General features: G+C 40.2%; 1 protein-coding gene across 1 annotated transcript in view; it reads right to left on the bottom strand.

Annotated features, from left to right (window-relative positions):
- The window catches only part of SEL1L3 (SEL1L family member 3), a 122122-nt gene extending 102983 nt beyond the window's left edge, over window positions 1-19139 (bottom strand). Inside the window, exons 1-2 of the mRNA XM_020992320.2 lie at window positions 18829-19139; window positions 3720-4287 (exon numbers count right to left, since the gene is read on the bottom strand). Of these exons, the coding sequence (XP_020847979.1) occupies window positions 3720-4287; window positions 18829-19047 (787 nt within the window). The 5' untranslated portion in view covers window positions 19048-19139. The remainder of the gene's footprint in view (window positions 1-3719; window positions 4288-18828) is intronic.
- Between the last annotated feature and the right edge of the window lie 815 nt (window positions 19140-19954).

Below are 19954 nucleotides of genomic sequence, written 5' to 3'. Positions count from 1 at the left end.
GTCTAATACAATTGAGGAGTTCTTCCCCTGTAGTGATTCTGCAAAATCAATATGAAATCTTGACCAAGGATTCTTACTCATATCTCACGGAAAAATATTGGTGGGTTATATCAAATAGCTTAGCATGTTCTTCTTGGATTTTCAATACTTGAATCAATTCCAGGCCACTAGGCATAGCCTCAAGCTAATGCTCTCATCCTAACTATTTCTGACTGTGCTAAGCATAGTGAGTCCAAGCTAACATGGCAAGTACCATCCAAATAGCAATGGAATTTACTCACAAAAGTCAACCTTTCTGGGGTCATATTAGTAGATCATATTAATTGACCAACTCATATTGATGGATTATGATCTAGATCTAGAGATAAAAGGAACCTCAGAGGTCAGTCAGTCAACCCTTTCAGTTTACAAATGATGAAACTGAGGTATAGAAAAGTTCAGTGGCTTGTCCAAGGTCATATGGGTAGTAGTAAGTGGCAGAGCTGGGATTTCAGCTCAGGTGCTTGTACTCCAAGTTCAATGCTCCACACTCAGCCCTCTTTCACTGCACCACACTACCTGGGAATGGTTTTAATTATTCAGGCATTTTTTTTTTTGGCTAGACACATCCCACCCCACAAGAAAGACAACTGTTGATTTGGTGATCTTGTGCAACTCATTGTATGATTCAATCAGCTTAGAGAGATAAGTCCAAGGCCATCTTCTAACATCAATGCTTCTGGCAGAGTGGTACTACATAAACTGGAATTTGTTATGGGACCTGGCTTAGGGTGTCAGCATCTGAGATTATTCTTCTAGGCTTATAGACAAGCATGGAGTCTAAGGATGGAGCAAAATCACCAGTGTTGCATCTATGAGGATACAATTATAAGGGAGGAGGCTTTTCCTTAAAGAAGATGTAGAGAAAGAGTCCATAAGCACACAGCATTTGCAACATGGCCATCTTCTTAATTAACATAAGAAACCTGCTTATACGTGGGTGGAAGAACTCTCTAATAATACTAATCTGCCACAGGTGCAAAGTGACTTTGACTCATCCTGAATATTTCTATAGAGCAAAAGGAAAGTAAAATAAATATGTATGTACAGTAGCCCACAGGCAGAGCCATCACAATACATCAGACACTTGACAAAGTATGTATCTCAGGAAAGCCATGTTGCTGCTGGAATCAGATGGTGAAAGGGACAGAGCCTGAAAGAAGTCCCACTGACTGAGAACAATTGATCAATCCTCTGCCTTCTTTATTCCATCTTATTGTTTTGAGCTGATGCCTGCTCACTTCCCAGCCAAACAAGGCTGTCCTACTGTGAACAACATTAGGGCTGGACCTCGTCAATTCCCCAGCCATAACGGAGAACAAAAGTCTTCATGCTTTCCTTTTGAAGACTATTTTATCTTCTCTTTTGATTTTTCTTTTAGGAAGAATACCAGGTACACATTTCGTTTTGGAAAGGGGAGTACGTTCTAGCACTGTTAATGGAGCAGGTTCAGAAGTCCCTATTTTGGTCTGTTTTAAACACTTTTAAAGGTTTTCCTCTAAGTTAAGGTTGCTTATATTGGCTTGCATCCCAAAGGTAATATGGCAAAGAAAAGCTAGGGGAAAAAATCCCACTGAACTATTTCTGAGCATTGTGAATATGGAATAAAGAAAAAGAATTTCACATTTTAAGGTTATGTTCGGAAGCCCTGGGAACTCAGTAAGCTCATAAATGACTTCATTTTTAAACTTCCAGCTCTCATTCATTCATTCTTCAGTGAGAAATATATGATTTGCCAAACACGAAATGGAATCATTAAGCCATAACAAAGTAGGAGGCAACCGAAAACTGTGTACTACATATGCCCAGTGCTTCATTCCCCTTAACAAATTAGGTACCCGCTATGTATGGCATTCTAGACAGACGCAAGTATGAGGTTTTGGTGGTATACATAGTGATCATCAAAATAAATGTGACCTTATTTATTCCAGACATTTAATTACATGCCCAGGAAGGGAATTAGATTTCCTCATTGGTATCAACATATTTACAGTCCAGCAAAAGTACAAAGTCCTGGCTATCTATTAAAGAACAAGTAAGTACTTCTCATTCACACAGAGATGCAATTAAAACAAAATATAAATCTCACCAATGTACTATTTCACTAGGACAATTTACTCTAACCAGCTATTTAACAAGATCACATGGACCGATTAATTTTTCCTAATGTAAATAGCAATATTTTGGTGGTGCCAATAAAGTGCTACAGCTTCCCTCTCCTCCCCCAATTTCCTCCCCTTCTCACATGGGACCTTTGGAAGGAATTATTTGATAACAAGTGACAAAAGTATAGGTAACAAGAGGAAGGAGACAGTGGTCCATGTCTCTAAATCCACAAAGTGCCTGTGGGAATCCCCAAAGCTTGGAAGATGACAGGACCATTGGACTCAGAGCTAGGTCAGACATTAGATATTCTATAGTTTAATTCCCTCATTTTACAGATGAGCAAATTGAGGCTCAAGGAGATAGTGATTTGCCCAAGGTCACATCAGCAATAAATAACAAGACTGAAATTTAAGCCCAGATTTTTTGATTCTAAGTATGTATCATATAAGAAGGGTAATATTTTGATGAACCTTGGTACCTTTCTAACCACACTTGAGTAAGCAATCAACAAATACTTATTAAGTATCTACTATGTTCCAAGCACCATACAAGGCTCTGGAGATGCTAAGACAAAAGTGAAACAGTCCTTGCCCTCAAGGAGCTTACCTTCTATCAAAGGGCATCACAGCTTTTGCCCTTTGATCACAAGGTCTCCATGGGCTTCTCAGGATTAAGATATAGATTGAGTCCATATTGCTAAAGGGTTAAGTAAGAAAGCTAGGAAGCTATTCAAAATGTGTAGTATCAAGATATTCCTTTTTGATCTCAGTTTCATTGTGGAGACAGTCAAGGTAAAGACCATCCACTGTCTGAGTGCAGAGTTCTTCAACTCTCAGGCTTAGCTTTCCATCACCATCTCATACATACATACTGTGTTTAGGGAATCACAGTGAGGTCATTGATCACTGAAATACAGCCAGGGGTATGCTGGAGCCAGCTTGAACCAGCTTTTGAGCTGATCATTAAATTTTCAGTGTGAGTGTTTACACCTTGGAAATGAGCAAACTATAAATCAGGGCTTGATTTATTGTTTTGTTGATTTCTAAGCTTAAGAAAATGATGGACAAAATGTTAATAATGCAGATTGAACTTAAAAGTGTGTCTTATGTACACATTTTTTCTGAGGAGCTGATTGTTGAATATTTACCAGCAAACCATTATATAAAGCCATGGCCATACAGAATGCTCTTCCCTTTAATTAGTGCTTGAGGTGGATAGGAACAAGAGTCTCTAATTTTTTCTTCTTTTTTTTTGTGGTGGTTTGAATTTTGCTCCTGCATTTCTGTGCCATTAAAAACCAAAACATCCCATTTATTGTCACTTCCCTTAATTTTTGTTTCTTATTTTCTCCTTCCACTCTTCCCTCCAGCCTGACCTCCTAACAAAGTATGAAGTAGCCCACAGATGGCAGAGGCAGAGAGGTTGGATTGGGGAATGGTTAGGAAAAGGAGTTAACTTTTTTTTTTAATTTCTCTCTTCAAATTCTCCTAATGCCACAAAATGCTCTCCTGTCCTGATACTAGCCATTTGAAGAAAAAATGGTACCTACCAAGGAATAAGGTCATCAAACCTACCATTTTCTAGAGGGCATTGGGGTATCTTATTTGCCTGTAGGTTCCATATGTAGTCCATGTTCCACTCAAGACATACTTGATGATCTTTGAAAGGGCGTTCAAAAGGTGGAACTGATTTCAACAAAGTGAAGTTCTTTGTTACAGCATGTAAGAAGTTTTCTTCCCATCTTGCACTCAGATCTCCACTGTGCTTGTGAGTGATCCAGGCGTGCAGTATCACAGCAGAGACTGTAATGGAGTGTCTGATGAAATAATCATCTCTATAAACCATGATGCTTGGGAATTTCACATGCACCATTTTAATTCTCCTAGTATGAAGATGTTTCTCATTCATCCATCTCTTCTTATACACTGGAATGCTGCTTCTGAACTCAGATGACACAATGGCTTCAAAATTGACCACACAAGGCTGAGAACATAAATACTGAACTGAAACTTCAGAAACATTGCGAACATTTCCTTCGATAACAATGACATGAATGAAATCTTTATAAGTCACACTTGGCTTGGCTTCTGGGATCAGTGATGTAGTCAGGAGTGTTTCCCGACCCAAGGCTGGCACAAAGTTCTGAAAGAAAAAAAATAAATCTTTAAGGTCAGACCCCACTACATACCACTGATACTTTTATCATCTATTTTGCAAATTCTAGCACAGTGTCTGGTACATAGTAGGTACTTAATAAATGCTTGTTAATTTGTTTGCTCTGCAATGGCTTGTGGATTTCATAAGGGAAAGTGTCACTTACTGGAGAAAAAAAATTGTACAAACTAAGAATTGGCTACATTAAAGTCTTTGTAAGTCCATTCCCTGGCACAGTAGCAGCTGCTAATCAAAATGCTACTCTCTGAACAATGTGGCAACAATCCACAGAGCTGCTTTCCAAAAGGAGAGCTATGACATAACAGAGCTGGCAGCAATTGAAGTGACTGGTAGAGTTTAAAAAAGACACCCCAATTTCAGATGCTGTAAAAACCATTGTCAAGACTTCAAAGAGTAGTGGTCAGAACCTGCCAGGATTCATCAGGGAGAAGGGATCAAAGTGAACCCCAAGGGTAATGTCAACAAGAATGCAAAAAAATGGCCCTACCTTCTCCCTATAATTTCAAAGTTGCAGACCAGCGGGAGACTTGCATTGTTCTAAAAAAATCAAACACAGGCAAGTTCAGACCAAGAAGGGGCCTGCTCATCCCCAGAAATATCAAGAAATGTTTTAGCTGCCTATTTGTTTAAGGAAGAGAAATTAGCTTTACCTTAGAGCCCCTTTGGCCAAAGTTTGCTATGGCTCTAGGTCTGGCCATCTATAGTTTTGTCAGAAGACCAAGAAACTAAATGAACGCCTAAATTCAAACTGGCCCCCCAAGAATCATAAGATAAGTAAAATTGGAAAACTGCTCTGTATGTTGCCCAGTTGACTCTGGATAAGGAGGAACAAAATCTGTATCACTTGCTTCCCCACCAGATATAACTGTCATAACATGGCCCACTGGTGGAAGGGAAACCAAAATAAGCCCCCCCTTTTTTTTATTGCCAAGTCGTGGGAAATGGGTGGGAAGGTGTATGGGTATAAAGGGTCCGAGACCCTTAGGGGAAAAAGGAAGTTGGTTTGCCCTCTAATTTTCACTCCTACAATGAAAGGATTAATTAAGTTACAATTTCACATATACGTATAAATTATAGGTTTAAAGCAGATATAAAATGATCTTATAATTAGCAAGCAGTAAGTTTTAAAGAAAGACTGTTTCAGTCTTGATTTATAAATCTGGAGTGAATGCTGTTCTCTAGGGAATGGTAACAGAACCAGCAATGGTAGCAGCAAGGGCAAGGTCAACTGATGGGTTGACTCGTTTTTCAAGATGTACAATGGAGTCCTTAAAATGAGAAATGAACTGTTCAGAATGACTATTCAGCTGATCCAAAGCAATGCAAGATCAATGGTGCTGGAGGCCAGTTTAGACCATAACTTGATTTGTAGCTCACTTTTACATGGGTGTGATATCTCCAAATACTTCCTCCCAAAATACCAGTCAATGAGCTCACATGATTGTTTTAGCAAAATAACAATTCACAATGGCTCTAGGATGTGCAAATGATATGTAAAATAATATGTAAAATAGTATGTTTGGCATCTCATTTCAGAAGAATGACTTTAAACCTCCTCTTCATTCTTTTAAAAACTGCTTTACTCTTCCATGCACCATCCTACAGCATCATCAAATATTTCTCTCATCCTTCAGCACTTGGCATTGAACAAGACAGCATAGCAAAATCTCAATTAACCAAAATGTTGAAGGAAACACTGTTCTGATTTGCTAGTAGTTTCCATCAAATAGGAAACCTTTTTTGTTGTTTCAATTTGTTATTACTGAAAATCTTTCTAAAATGAACCAGTCCAGTTTTCTGTTTTTGTAAATTTGTTGACATATTTTGAACTTTCATTGATGATGACCTCAAAGTATGTGCTTGAGTAGCTGGGGGTCTTCATTGTGGAGATCTATGATCCCTGTTCAGTCCCATAGACATAAATAGCCACGATATAAAAGATCAGACTGAACTTGTACTGATCCCAGCATGGAGGCTACAAGGTGTTTACTTAAGAAATCCCTGGTGTGAATTTCCTTTCTTTAAATTTGCTACTTTTAAAAGTTGAATGTACAAAAATAGGCCTAGTTAGTTTAGAATTCTGATTACTTTGGTACTGGTGATTCCAGATTATTCATTATTTAGATATTTAAAGAGAAAACAGTATTCTAAGATACTAAGCTATTACCATCTAGAAGGAATGAGATAAATATTCTTTAAGCATCCATTCATATATATGAATATACTTGTATACACATATATAAGAATACCTTAGTAGTTTGGGGGACAGTTGGGATTTTTATTTATAAAGGGACTTGATCAGAGAAATTCTCCACTCTCCAACAGGTAAATTTGCCACCCATATCTCTTCTATGCAGAGTACGGCTATGCAAACTATTGCTTGGAGGACAAAGACAAACTCCTGATTGGTTTTCTGTGACTGGCACTGGGGCAACTCCATTGACTTGGACTCTGGTGAGGAGCAACTGTCACCAGAGGTGCCTCCTCTCTCTGCACTCATCCATAAAAGTGAGCCAATAGACCTACTCAGTTCCTCTTTCCTGCATTTCCTTTTCCCCTTGTACTTTTTTTTTTCTGGAGAGCAAATGGGGATTGCAGCAAAAAAAAAAAAAAAGGAATAGATTCCTCTCATCCCCTCTCCTCCTAGCAGGAAATGATGACTTGTTGAAGAAGCACAAGCTAAGTTGCATGAACCTATTCATATGGCCTAAGAGAAGAGTTCCTGATACTCAAGTTCTTGGTCTTTCTGAGCAGACATGAGAGATGTTCTGGTGAAACTTCCCATCTCAAGAGATGGTCACAGCCCATGGCAACAATAGAGTTTTTGCAGATACAAATGGAAGAAGCAAATACGCTACACTTGCCCCACCCAGCCTGAAATTCGTGGGCAATATTTCTGAGCTACAACCTCCTTTGCAGAGTAGGTGGGATTCTGATTCCCTGTATAGCAAATCTCATGATCTAACCTTCTAGCCAGAAGGGAGATTTCTTGAGCAGGGCCAGCTTTGAGGGTTGCTGCACAAAGAACCCCAATTTTTAAAGTTCTTGAACAATATGCTTCTCGGAGGAAGAAAAGAATCACCCACGTGGCTCCCGCAGCTAAACAAGCAACAAGATGACTTAAAACCATTATGGGGGAGGGGGAGAAGATCACAGTACACCCTCCTATGACAATGACTTATTCATATGATGCAGGCTGATAGGAAGTGGGGTTACCTGTCCACTAGCTCCAAAATATGTTTGCCTTCAAGGAAGGCAACTATTCATTTCCAAAGGAGTATGTCACTGGTGGGAGAGTTAGAGATTTGCCAGAATGCTGGAATAGTATCCTGCTGGCAGCCTTGAGTTCAGTTCTTTCTGAGAAGAACTGCTGTGAGTGTTTTATGTGTTTTCTGTATTTTCATATGGGCTCCTATGAGTGAGCTGAGGGCTTGTTTCTTTTCCGTATCTGGGGGCTCCTGTGAGTATTCTGTTCGCCTTGCATTTTCTGTGGGAGTGAGGTGAAGGGGGTCCTTTCAGCCCTTTCAAAGAGTGTTACTTTCAGTCATTGTTTAGCAAATAGGGAGCATATTATTCACCTTTGTAGAATTCTAGACATGAATATATTAGGAAATTTCCCAGAGTAAAACTGAGTCAGGGATAATCAACCAAAACAGAAAAGTATCCCATTGGGTCAACCATTGAGATTCGGACCTGTGTGAGCCCAGAGCCTGGGAAACCCTGGGCCATGGGAAACATATTATTTGAGGATGTCCCCATCTCATTCCTGTTTTGTCCAGAAGAATTTGTATAAAAGGTGGTATGGAGTTACACTGAATAGAAAAATACAATTCAAGATAGTATTTATCAAAAGAAGAAAGAAGGCAGAGTTGGTAGCAGGTTGTAAGAATGTAGGAGGTCACTATTTTAAATGTGTTGTTTTTAAGAAGTAAGGTCTTTTGGTAGTAAAGGTTTTACAGATCAGTTCAAATTTTTTGTTTATTATTTTTCAACAGATTGGCAGTTATAAAACAGTGGGCTAGTGGATTATGCTAAGGAGATTACTAAAAGAATGGGGAGGAAGTAATGCGCAGGCAAAGACTCATAGATTAGAAAGATTTTCTAGCTCGGTGGGTGGAGCAAAGGCCTCATGATCAGCCTTGAAAATACAGAACATAGCTTGTACAGAGTGTGGGTTGGATCACTTTCCTGTCTTTTAGAACATATGGAGCGTGTAAGCCAGGGGCACTGTGGGTTGGAGCAAGGCCAATGTGCATATAGCCATTGCCTGCAGGATGTACGTAACCAGTACCTATCAGTGACACATCACACTCTAAATATTGATTATGCTAAGCTGGTTTCCTGTCATATGTTATGTGGGGTTATTAAACATTTCCTGTTGGGGAAAAAAGTCAGTTAATTGAAGAATGGAGTTTCAGGGTAAATGCTGTATTTAAACTTCCTGGATTTGTTCACTTGCCAGATTGTATTAACATAAAATAAAAACAACTAATTTTTCTTGTTAAATATTGGACCTTTATATTTAATACTGGCTGCAGCAAAGACATACCACACATCACGGCTACAGGATCCTAAGCAACAGCTCCACGGAAAACAGTGCCCCAATAGCCTTCCTATTACTGGTCTGCTCTTTGATTCTCCACCTACCACCCTATCGCCTCAGTTCAATTCAGCTTTTTTACTTTTAACTCATTTCAATTTGACAGAATAGCCATTTATTGAGTGCCTAGTCTGTACGTGGCACTGAACTTTTAAACAATGAATTTAACACAGAATAAAAGGAAAGAGAAAAAAAACAATTCAGCAACAACAATCAACACACTAAGCATCGTTCCCCACTCAATTCTTGACCTGTTCTCCTTTCCATGCTGGGTCTACATCACTTCTCTGATGCTGTATGCACTATTCCATATACATAGTGCTCCCCTCCAACCACCTCTGCAAAGAAGAGAGGCACAGGTGTATTTTTTTTTTTAGGCAATTGGGGTTAAGTGACTTGCCCAAGGTCACACAGCTAGTAAGTGTCAAGTGTTTTGGTCTGAGGCCGTATTTGAACTCAGGTCCTCCTGACTTCAGGGCCGGTGCTCTATCCACTGCACCACCTAGCTGCCCCAGGGGTGTATTTTTTCAATTTATCCTTAGGTCAAAGTTTGATACTAAAAATTACACAGTGAGTTTTTTTTTAATTGATTCTTTCTAATTACATTGTTATATTCATTGTGCATTTTGTTTTCCTGGTTATGCTTATTTCTTATATCACTGTATTCTTTACATTACTCATTTCTTAGAGCATAGTAATATGTATTACATACATTCATGTACAACAATTGATTTAGCTATTCCCCAATCAATCGACAGGTATCTACTACTTTTGTTTCTGGTTCTTTGCTACCACAAAAAAGTGCTACTAGGAATTTGGGGGACGTATATGGGACCTATCTTTCTGTCTTTGACCTCCTTGGAGCACGTGCCTATCTGTGGGATCTTTAAGTCAAAGTGTGCAGACATTTTAGGTACTTTTTCAAGCAGCATAATCCCAAATTCCTTTCCAGATTGGGACCAATTCACAGCTCCAACAACAATACATTAATGTGCCTGTGTTAAAGGCACACTTATCTTCCAACATTAAGACTTTGATGCTGAGGGTTGGCCCTAGGGAGAATTGAAAGTAGGAGAAACTTGTTTTAGACACTTTCCATTTAACCTTTGTTCATTCCTTCCTCCCAGGCAGCAAGTCCTATCACTGTTTTTTTAGCTATACAGGCTCCTCACCCCTCTGCTTCAATGCTTTATATTCCAGAACTTTCCCACTTTCTTTGATGCTCATTCTCCATCCCACCTCCCCACAACAAACAAAAATCAGTTCTGTGTAACATCTTCTCAGGATGTCCTGATAATCTGAACAATTATTTCATGCTAATGTGATAAAGAGTGATCTGAGGTTGGCATGCTACAATTTTCTGGTGACAATGACACATATCCACAGAATTTCTGGAGAAAAGACTTTTGTGCCTAACCACCTCACACCCATAAGAGTAGCCAACATGACAGAAAAGGAAAATGACAAATGCTAGAGGGGATGTGGAAAATTTGGGACACTAATATACTATTGATGGAGTTGTGAACTGATCCAACCATCCTGGAGAACAATTTAGAACTATGCCCCAAGGGCTATAAAACTGTGCATACCCTTCGTCCCAGCAATACCACTACTAATTCTGTACCTCAAAAATATTTTTTTTTAAAAAAGAAAAGGACCATTTGTATAAAAATATTTATAGCAGTTCTTTTTGTGGTGACAAAGAATTAGAAATGGAGGGAATGCCCATCATTTGGGGAATGGCCAAATAACTTGTGGTATATGGTGGTGATGGAATACTACTGTGCTATAAGAAATGATGAGCAGAATGGTTTAAGAAAAACCTGTAAAGACAATTGCTTGTTTTCTGAAGGTGGGGGGAGAGGAGGAAGAGAATTTGGAACTCAAAAATTTTTAAAAAGAATGTTAAAATTTGTTATTACATATAATTGGAAAAAATAAAATATTTTTTTAAAATTTACTTTAAAAAAAGACTTTTCCCTAAAGGCAGAATGACAGTTCCAGGGAAAGACAATTTTGGGCATGTAGGCCTTTCTTACATCCCACAAGTTATACACTAGAGTCCTATGTTGCCTATCTGCTCTTTGAGTTTAAAAAGGAACACTAAAGCACTCTTAAGACACTGGATATCCTCTGTATATACAAAAGTTTAGTTCCATGGTACTTCATCTATAAAATATTAAATCCAATTTTAAAATGATTTTTTTTCATGGGAGGGGTGTGCATTCAGCAATACCTGATTATTTTGTAGATTAAAAAAATCAATTGTACACATGTTTCCATGACAGATAACCCAGACTGGGACGCATAAATGTACTATTTTTCTGAGTGAGATTCAACATAGAAGTCGAGAGTCTGAAGGATTTATGTTTCTTCTAGATGGGAAAAGGATGAGTCAATAGCATCTAGAACTTCCTTTGGGATGACTGAGTTCTATATGCTTAAAAAAAATCAATGAGAAGAGACTACTCAAATAACCATCCCTTGACACCAAGGCTGTTAGCAACATTGAGAAGACCATGGAAAAACATTTTTGATGTTTACTATAAATGGCCCATCAGATGATAATGGCAGGAGAGGGGACATGTGGATAATCCAAAATTCATTCATTTTTTACATTCATTCACTTATTTCAAATATGTTTGTATTTACACAGGCATGTCTAAAGTGCAAATAAAATTCAAACCCAACAATGAAACCATATTATGAAAGTCTAAGTGTCCAGTGTGCTCAGTCAAAGGCTTAGACTAAAATCAGGCTGAACCGTCTCTACATATTTGCTGATTCAATCTTTCTTCAAGTCATGGAGGGAATAATTTTGGCTTAAAAGCCCTCCTTCTCCGATGTTTGCAGAACTATAGATAAAGAAAAATCCTGTTTCTATCAACAAAATACAACATCGAGTAGAGTAGGTGATACTGCCAGGAAGCAAGATTGGTTGTGAATAAAGTATCCACGGATAACAAGTTGTATGATGCCAGAGAATTCCATTTTGTTCAACAAGCATTTATTAAACATCTACTGTTTAATTCCAGAAACATACTCCTATTTATTAAAGAACGATACTTTTGGAACAAAATTTACCACTCTTAACAGTGCTTAAGCCCCAAAAATGTATTAGACAAGTGATTCTAGGGTGCTCTGAGGCTCCCTAGAGGTCCCCAAGACCCATTTGGGGGTCTGAAAGGTCAACATTATTTTCATAATAATACCAAGATGTTATTTGCCTATTAACAAATTGCAGTTGCCCAACTACCTATATGTGTGACCGATTTTCTTCATGTATCTCAACCAAAACAACATTATCACAACAGATTGAATGCAGAAGCAGAGATGAGAATCCAGCTGTCTTATATCATTAAAAAGATGTACAAAAACGTGTAAAGCAATGCTGCTCTTCTCACTATTTTTGTTTTGTTTTGGAAAATGTCATTATTTATCACTTAACCCCGTTTGCCTCAGTTTCCCCATGGGTAAGATGAGCTGAGAAGGAAATGGCAAACCACTCCCAAATGGAGTCATGGGAAATTACTTACAACAAAAATAAATATTTTTAAATGTATGTTTTAATTTCTAGTATGACAAATATCAATAAATACAACCCATATAAACAAAAGCTTTTTAGAGTCCTCAATAATTTTCAGGAGTATTATAAAGGGGTTCTGAGATCAAAAAATTTGAGAACTGCTTCATGAGGATGCATGGCTTATGTGGAAGCATCCACACTCTCTGGCTATATCCCAAGAAGCCCTGCAACATAAAATGAACACGTGGCTGTAATTGTGGCCTGAACTTCTGTGCTCACCTCTGTAACTACAATCCAAAGTTCAGGCAGCAGGTGACTGAATAACTTCTTAAGAAGTATGTGAGCTCACCTACCTCCAGCATCCTCAGTAGTTTCACTCTAGTCTAGAATGACTTACTACCTGCAACCACATCATCAGTACTATTACCACCACCACCACCACCAGCACCTCACCACTACAACCACTACCACCATCATTCCTGTCACCACAATTCCATTGATTCCTTCTGTCAGTGAAGAAAGGCAGAAAGCAAATGCATGGAAACAGTAGCATCTCTGTATTTCCACATGGCCCCAACCAGTCCCTTGATTCCTTCTACAGAGTAAAGATTTAGTAAGGGCCAGCAAACAAAAGGCTAAACATTATGCATTTTAGGTTATACTGCAGCTGGTAAATATGTTAGTGAGTTATCCAAATTCTTTTTCTTTTCCATTCTTCTTGCTTTACCTCTGGATGCTCTCCTTACCACCTGAGGCATTCTATAAATAGGACAAATATGAAGAAAAGGCAGCAAAACTGTTGGTGTGGTGGGGAGGGGTGTAGTGAAAAGATTGCTGGATCTGGAGGTCAAAGGATACCAAGGTTTGGACCATGCCTCTGATATTTAATAGCTGCGTGGTGGAGAGCAAGTCACTTAACTTCTCTGAGCCTCAGTTTACCTGACCTGTAAAATGGCGATGGTATTTGCAGTACCTCACAGGATTGTTTTGAGGATCAAATAAAATAATATAATATTGCACTTTGTGAACAAAGCACTATATAAAAGTGAGGTATTATCTTTGGACTTCAGTGATCCATGGTCCCTAATGATTACATATAATTGAAAATTGCTTATATTTTCCTTTTATTTACTAGACATGGTGCTCAACACTTAGTAAGTGGCCAATAAATTCATGATAGATACATTTAGGCTATTTCCCAAAGAAGATTTATGAGAAGATCTCTCCTTCCATTGTTTTGAAGAGGTTGTATGATATTGGTGTGAATGTTGCACATAATGTCAGATTTTTTTCAATATATTGATCTGCTTTGCCAAATTATTTTCTTTTATTCCTTTTTTTCCCATTAAAAAATTCCTTTTTTTTGCAAGGAATGGCTCTCTGGGGAGGGATTTGAAGAGGGATACAAAGGGAAAATAGATATTTTAAAAACAAAGGATATCAATAAAAGTCTTTAAAAAAAAAAAAGAATGCAATCTATCACTGCTGATTGAAAACTCTCTGACATCCATCACAGCTATGATCTGCTATCCCCCATATACATCTGCTGTACAAAACCCCTCTTATTTCTTTGTTCTCTTGCTGTCTAACAAGCACAAATATCCACACTGATCATTTTAGCTCTACAGCTGCCTTTGATACTGGTGATCACGACACTTATTTTTCAATTAAAGAAAAAAACCTTTACACATTCATGGCCATTGTTGGGAATGGGAAGAGCCGCATTCTAGCAAAGCCATTTCTCACAGATGGTACTGTAGTGAACTCTCAGGTCCTAGCCAAGTGAGACACCAATAAGATACAACTAGTGAGTGTTTAATCAGATGAGACCACAGTTATTGTGTTGGATAGGACATGACATTTCTGAAGACCATGCTCAGACCACTGTGGTTGCCTCAGCTGATGGAACCCTACTCCTCTTTGCTACAAAGGTCACCATCCAGAAGTCCTCACTGCTCTCTGACATTCACTGACTTCAGACTTCTCAGAAGGCAGCTGTGACCATGGTTTGTCTTTCTAAAAATTTGTTTGGCACGGTTTCTGTGACTTATCGTTCAGGCCTCATCACAATTATTCATGCTTTGGCAGTAACCTAGCTACAGTCACAGTACTCTTCTTGGGCTGACATTGATGATTGTGAAGCCCCAGCTAATATAGAACAAAACATCTCATCTCTCTTTGGGCATTGGCTATTGCATGATCACGTAAAAGGATGTATGGTTAAAAGCAGCATGCTATCTAGCCAACTATCAAATTTTAGCTTCATCGAAGACAATAAGGAAGACTGGCTAGTATAAAACCAAACCAAAAAAACCTCACGCAATCATTTATACCTGAATCTGGAAAGTGTCAAAGATACCTTCAACACCTATTGTCTTTTTTGACTTTTCTCTGTATTCCTAAAGCTTAGCACAGTGCCTGGCACATAACGTCTTAACAGATGCTTTTTGACTTGACTTGACCCATTCAGAGATGTATTCAGACACATGTATAAGCTCAGCAACTCATGCTGTCAGGCCCTTGGGAATAGGAAGAAAAGGGGGAAGACTCCAAGGACCTCCTCTGCCAACACTAAAAATGAAGCATCTTGTGTTTTTACTACATAAGTGCTCCTCCTCCTCTGGAGTTTCCACAACTTGTTTCTGTCCCCATTAATTGATTTTAGGTTACTTTAGATGTAACAATGTCTCTTCATAAGAAACTTCAGAGCAGCCAGTGACAGCTTAAGTACTATGCATTTAAGTATGGAAAGGAAGGGATATTTCAAAAGTATTGAACATCCCTTGGTATCTAGGGTAGAGATCAGGAGTTCTTATTTTGGGGTCCAAAAGCCCCTTAGAGGTCTTTCAATAGGTTTCAGAGGGTCAGTGAACTTGGATGACAACCCCTCCCAAATTTAACATTTCTTTCAATTATTTTAAAACAATTTTCTGAGAATGGGTCTGTAGATTTTACCACACTGTCAAAAGTGTACAAGACACAAAAAAGGATAGGAATTCTAGGGTCTAGATGGACCAAATGCTTTAGTCTAAAACTCAAGACACTCCACTATCTAGCCCCACCTACCTGTGTAGCTTTCTCTCAGGCTAATTTTTCTCATATATTACAAATTCGAGGAAAATACATTACTCATTATTCCCCAAATGCATTGCATCCTTCCCCTACACTTGATTCATCCTACTGCTCCCTATCCCTAAAATACCCACCTCTCCCCTCCTATTTAATATCTACTGAAATCCCATCTACTCCTTAAGGCTCAACTCAAATGTCAACTCCTCCACATCTCTATCCCTGATCCCTCCCACTCCTGTCTCATAGCACTTATCATATTCTAATGTATACTTCCTTGTGTATATACCTTATTATTCCTCAACTAGACTATAAACTCCTTGAGACCAAGTACCCAGTCTGCTTTATCTTTGTATTTCCCCTAGCCTTAAAAATTTGTTGTATACATGAATGGATGGATGGATGGACGGATGGATGGATAGGTATTCCTGGACTTCCGAAAAATGAACTTGCTTAAAATTCTTTAATATCTGGAATGGTCTCCATTTCGTTACCAATTCAAATACTTTGTGTCTCCTCAATCCTGCTTAACAAAATAAAACTTTTTCTCTGACTGATCCCAACTGACTGATGATTCCATTACTTAAGTCCACTCAGTATTCAGAGGTACCTTAGACATTACTGAGTTCATTTTCTCATTTTCTAGTTGAGGAAACCAAGGCAAAGAGAGAATTGATTTGTTAAAGGTCATACAGGTAATTAGTGGCAGAGATGGAACCAAAAGCCTTTCTCCATTGTCTTAATCCAGTCAGTGCTCTTTCCACTACATCCTACTGTCTCTCTGTAACAAGTTTATGAATTCATTTTGTGAGATGTTCTTGATATCTTGCTTCTCTCAGTGTCCTTTGGTCATTTCATTATGTTAGATTTCCCCAAGCAGTTTGTAAAGTTCCAGGACAGAGACCAGGACTTTTGTCCTTTTTTGTTCAGCAGCAGCACCTAGGACAGGGCTCTCCACACATTATCCTCTGACTAGACTGACACTAGACAACCCTGTATCACTTTATTAACCCCTTCAGATCTTCCTCTCCCATGCCACCAGTTTCTCCTCAACATCACTTAAACTTATGGTATGCAGTCTTCAAGAGAAGACTTTGCCTGTAGCAAAACTCAACAAATAGCACACTTTTCTGAAAGCCCAACTAATCAATAACAAACTAACTAGCTTTCAAAGCAAAGTATCAGTCTTTAAAATATTTTGAGTCTTTCTCCTGCTTGATTGGTAAATTCTTTGCATTAAGTTGGGAAATAGAGTTCTTATTTCCATCATTGGATGGTAATCCAGAGTTGTATCTGATAGACATATAAATGGACAAGAATCACTGATATTTCCTTCTTCATATTTCCCAAAAATGTTTCACTTCCTTCTCTCTTTGCCAAGACATTCATCCACGCTCTAATTATTTGCCATGTTACAAGGTTTTCTGGAATCTTTCTTTTTTGGAGTTCTTCCTCACCACCAATACAGCCTTTATTCTGTCCATAAACACCATTTCTTTTTTGTGCACTGCCCTATTTCTTGATTTTCCCCCTCTGCTCACAGAAAACCTCATATTCTTCCCCAAACATTTCCATTTCTTCAGGTATTACCTTTGGCCTCCAACCTTTTTTATACCTACCCTATACAACCCTATACACCAGAAGCTATAAAAAGCTGGGTTTCTGTTCTTTCTAGGGTGGGGGAGGAGAGGGGGAAGGGTCTTCTCCACTTGTAATCTTCACACATTATTTCATTTATGTTGATGTACAAGTACCTCATGGAAAGGAATCATCTATTTAGGTAAGAGCTCTGTCATTTGCTAGAGCAGTTTTATTAATAACACTGTGCTATGCAGCCCTGTGGCACAAGTATTAAATAATGATAGTTCTTGGACCAATACATTTTTTTTCTTCATTTAAAGTGACAATTTCAGCTGAAAATGCATAGGTAATTCAATAGCACAGTACTTGGTAATTCCAAAGTAAGACAAAAAGCAGTCTACACTCAACAGGTAGATTTCAAGGTAGAATTAAAACGGATGCCTGGTTATCACAATGGTTTCTAATTTGAGGAAGTGAAACATCATGGTAGCAAGACACATAAAGATAAAGAAAGGTTTCTTGTTCTGGGTACCAGATCCCAGAGATAAAATTTTCACTTTTCCCACTTTCTAACCAGTTCTTAACCAACACACAAAATTAATCTTTTCCCCATACCCACTCACCCCAAAATGACAATATCAAACAAATTATAAGAAATCTGGACAAATACTGGTTAATTTCTTTAGCGTTCTGTAAATTTCCTATTACATCAGTTTCATGATTCAGCATTTACCATTCTGATTATTTACAGTAATATATAGCGTGATAACACCCGGTTTGTACAGGATCCTGAAAGGTAAGGTGTTGTTGTACACAAAGGATTCCAATTGGCAAATCCATTACTATTTAACTCAAGAAAAATGATGAGAATTTAGAGATTTATCACCATGGCTCGAAGGTATAAATTTTACTCCTGCTTGAAATTAATAGCTTTAAAGTATAGGTTACTGACTTTGGTTGTGGATGACAAACAAATGTATAGACCCAAATTGAAATTATAAGGCAAATGGCATAGCTAAGTGAAAATAAAATACTATTAAACATGTTATCTAGAATTGTGCCTCTTCCTGACATCTGAAACTTTAGAGAAACTGGGAAGGAGTTCAAGAGCGTTGGTAATTCCAGGTTCACGGAGGGATATGTCGTGGCATAAGAGAACACTTAAAGAATCAAGAAGGAGCGTGTGAGCACAGAATATAAAGGAGTTGGGTAGAGGTGAAAAAGAAACGTCTAGCGTTATTAGCGAATTGGAAAACAAGGGGGAAGGGGAGAAGAGGGTAACCTAAGGGAGATAGAGAACGGACCTGGTAGTCCGGAGTGAGTTTGAAACGAAATAGTGGGTGAAGGGGCATTCTCTGAGGTGGGAATGGGTGCGTGGGAGAGATGCTGCGGGAGAACGTGAGTGAGTTCGGGAGAAAGGAAGGGGAAAGGAGGAAAGAGAAAGAAAGAAACTCCCTTTCCATCCCAGAACACTCCGGTACCTGAGCTCCCCTTCTCGGGTGCCTGGAGCACCTGGTGCGTAGCAGGCAAGGAAAGAAAGAAAACTAAAGGCTTTTCCTATTGCTTGCCAGCCTGCCCACCGCGGGAGCAGGAGAGCCCAGTGTCCGCGGTGGCTGCTCGGTCCCCCGCTCTACACACCACACCCTGGGGAGATCGATGCCTGGAGGGAGGGAGCCCAGGGAGTGGGGGGGAGGTTAGGGCAGGGGCAGAGGCAGGGTCCTGGGCAGCTCACCAAGCAGCAGAGCAGGAGTATCGCGGAGGGGCGGCCGCCGAGGCCCGGGGGGACCCCGCCAGTCCAGCCCCTCGGGCTCTCCTCCTCCTCCTCCTCTTCTTCCTCCCCGTTGTCCGCCGCGGGCCGGGGGGACATGGCTCTTGCTCCGCGGCCAGGGCAGTCCTGCTCCGTCGCGGGCGGCGGCTGCTGTTCCTCCTGCCCCGCGCAGCCCGGCTCCATGGGGAGTCGGGGGAGGGGACCGCGAGGGCCGGCCGGATCCGAGCCCGGAACAGGGTCACCTGGTGCAGAGCCCGGCCCTGGGACCGGCCCCCGCTGGAGGCGCCACCTTCTCTCTCCCCGCCCTCCCCGCCTCCTGCCCCGCGCTGGGCCACCTGCCGCCGCGGCGCCGCGGCCGCCGCCGCCACCTCCGCCCCCGCAGCAGCGGCAGCAGCAGCAGCGGCGGCAGAGGCAGAGGCAGCGGTAGCGGCGGCGGCAGCGGCTCCTCCCTCCCCCCTTCTTCCAGCCAGGGGGGCCCTCCCCTCCTGGCAGTCGATTGGGAAGGTGCTGGTCCCTTAGGGCGCCCGCACACGCTGGCCCTTGGGTTCTGCTTCGGGGTCCCCAGTCCCATAGACTCGGTGCGACTCCGTGCCAGGCTTGCTCCCTTCCTGGGCGAGCTTGCCCTCTCTCCAGAGCTCTCAACCTCTTTCTTTCTGTCTCTCGTTATCGAAACACCTGCGGGGGGGTTGGGGAGGGGTCCAATGAGGCTAGAAATTTTGTTTTCTGACCATCTTCTCCGCCGCCCACCTCATCCACCTGGAAGGATGGGGATACCCCCGTAGACTTTCAGGCCATTCCAGTCATTGTAATTCATCTTTTGTCTTTCTGATTGGGTCCCACCCTCTCTGCCAATGAGAAGAGGGACACAGGACTCTCAGATTCAAAGGTATACACATTCGAGTCAGTGGTGCTATCCTGTTTGCTTTTTAAGTGCCAAGCTATTGGCTCCAAAAAACTGATTTGTATTTGATTTGCATCGCTGTGGAAGTTCACGAGCCCCTAGGTCCCACTTTGGACATAAAATAAAATAAGTTAATAAGTTCAACTCAATTTTACTCAAACCCGCAATTAAGGGTGTTATGCCCCCTGA

This window comes from Phascolarctos cinereus, unplaced genomic scaffold (assembly GCF_003287225.1).
Source record: "Phascolarctos cinereus isolate Bilbo 61053 unplaced genomic scaffold, phaCin_HiC Scaffold_9;HRSCAF=440, whole genome shotgun sequence".
Taxonomy (NCBI): Eukaryota; Metazoa; Chordata; class Mammalia; order Diprotodontia; family Phascolarctidae; genus Phascolarctos; species Phascolarctos cinereus.
This window is presented reverse-complemented; position numbering and strand designations above follow the sequence as displayed.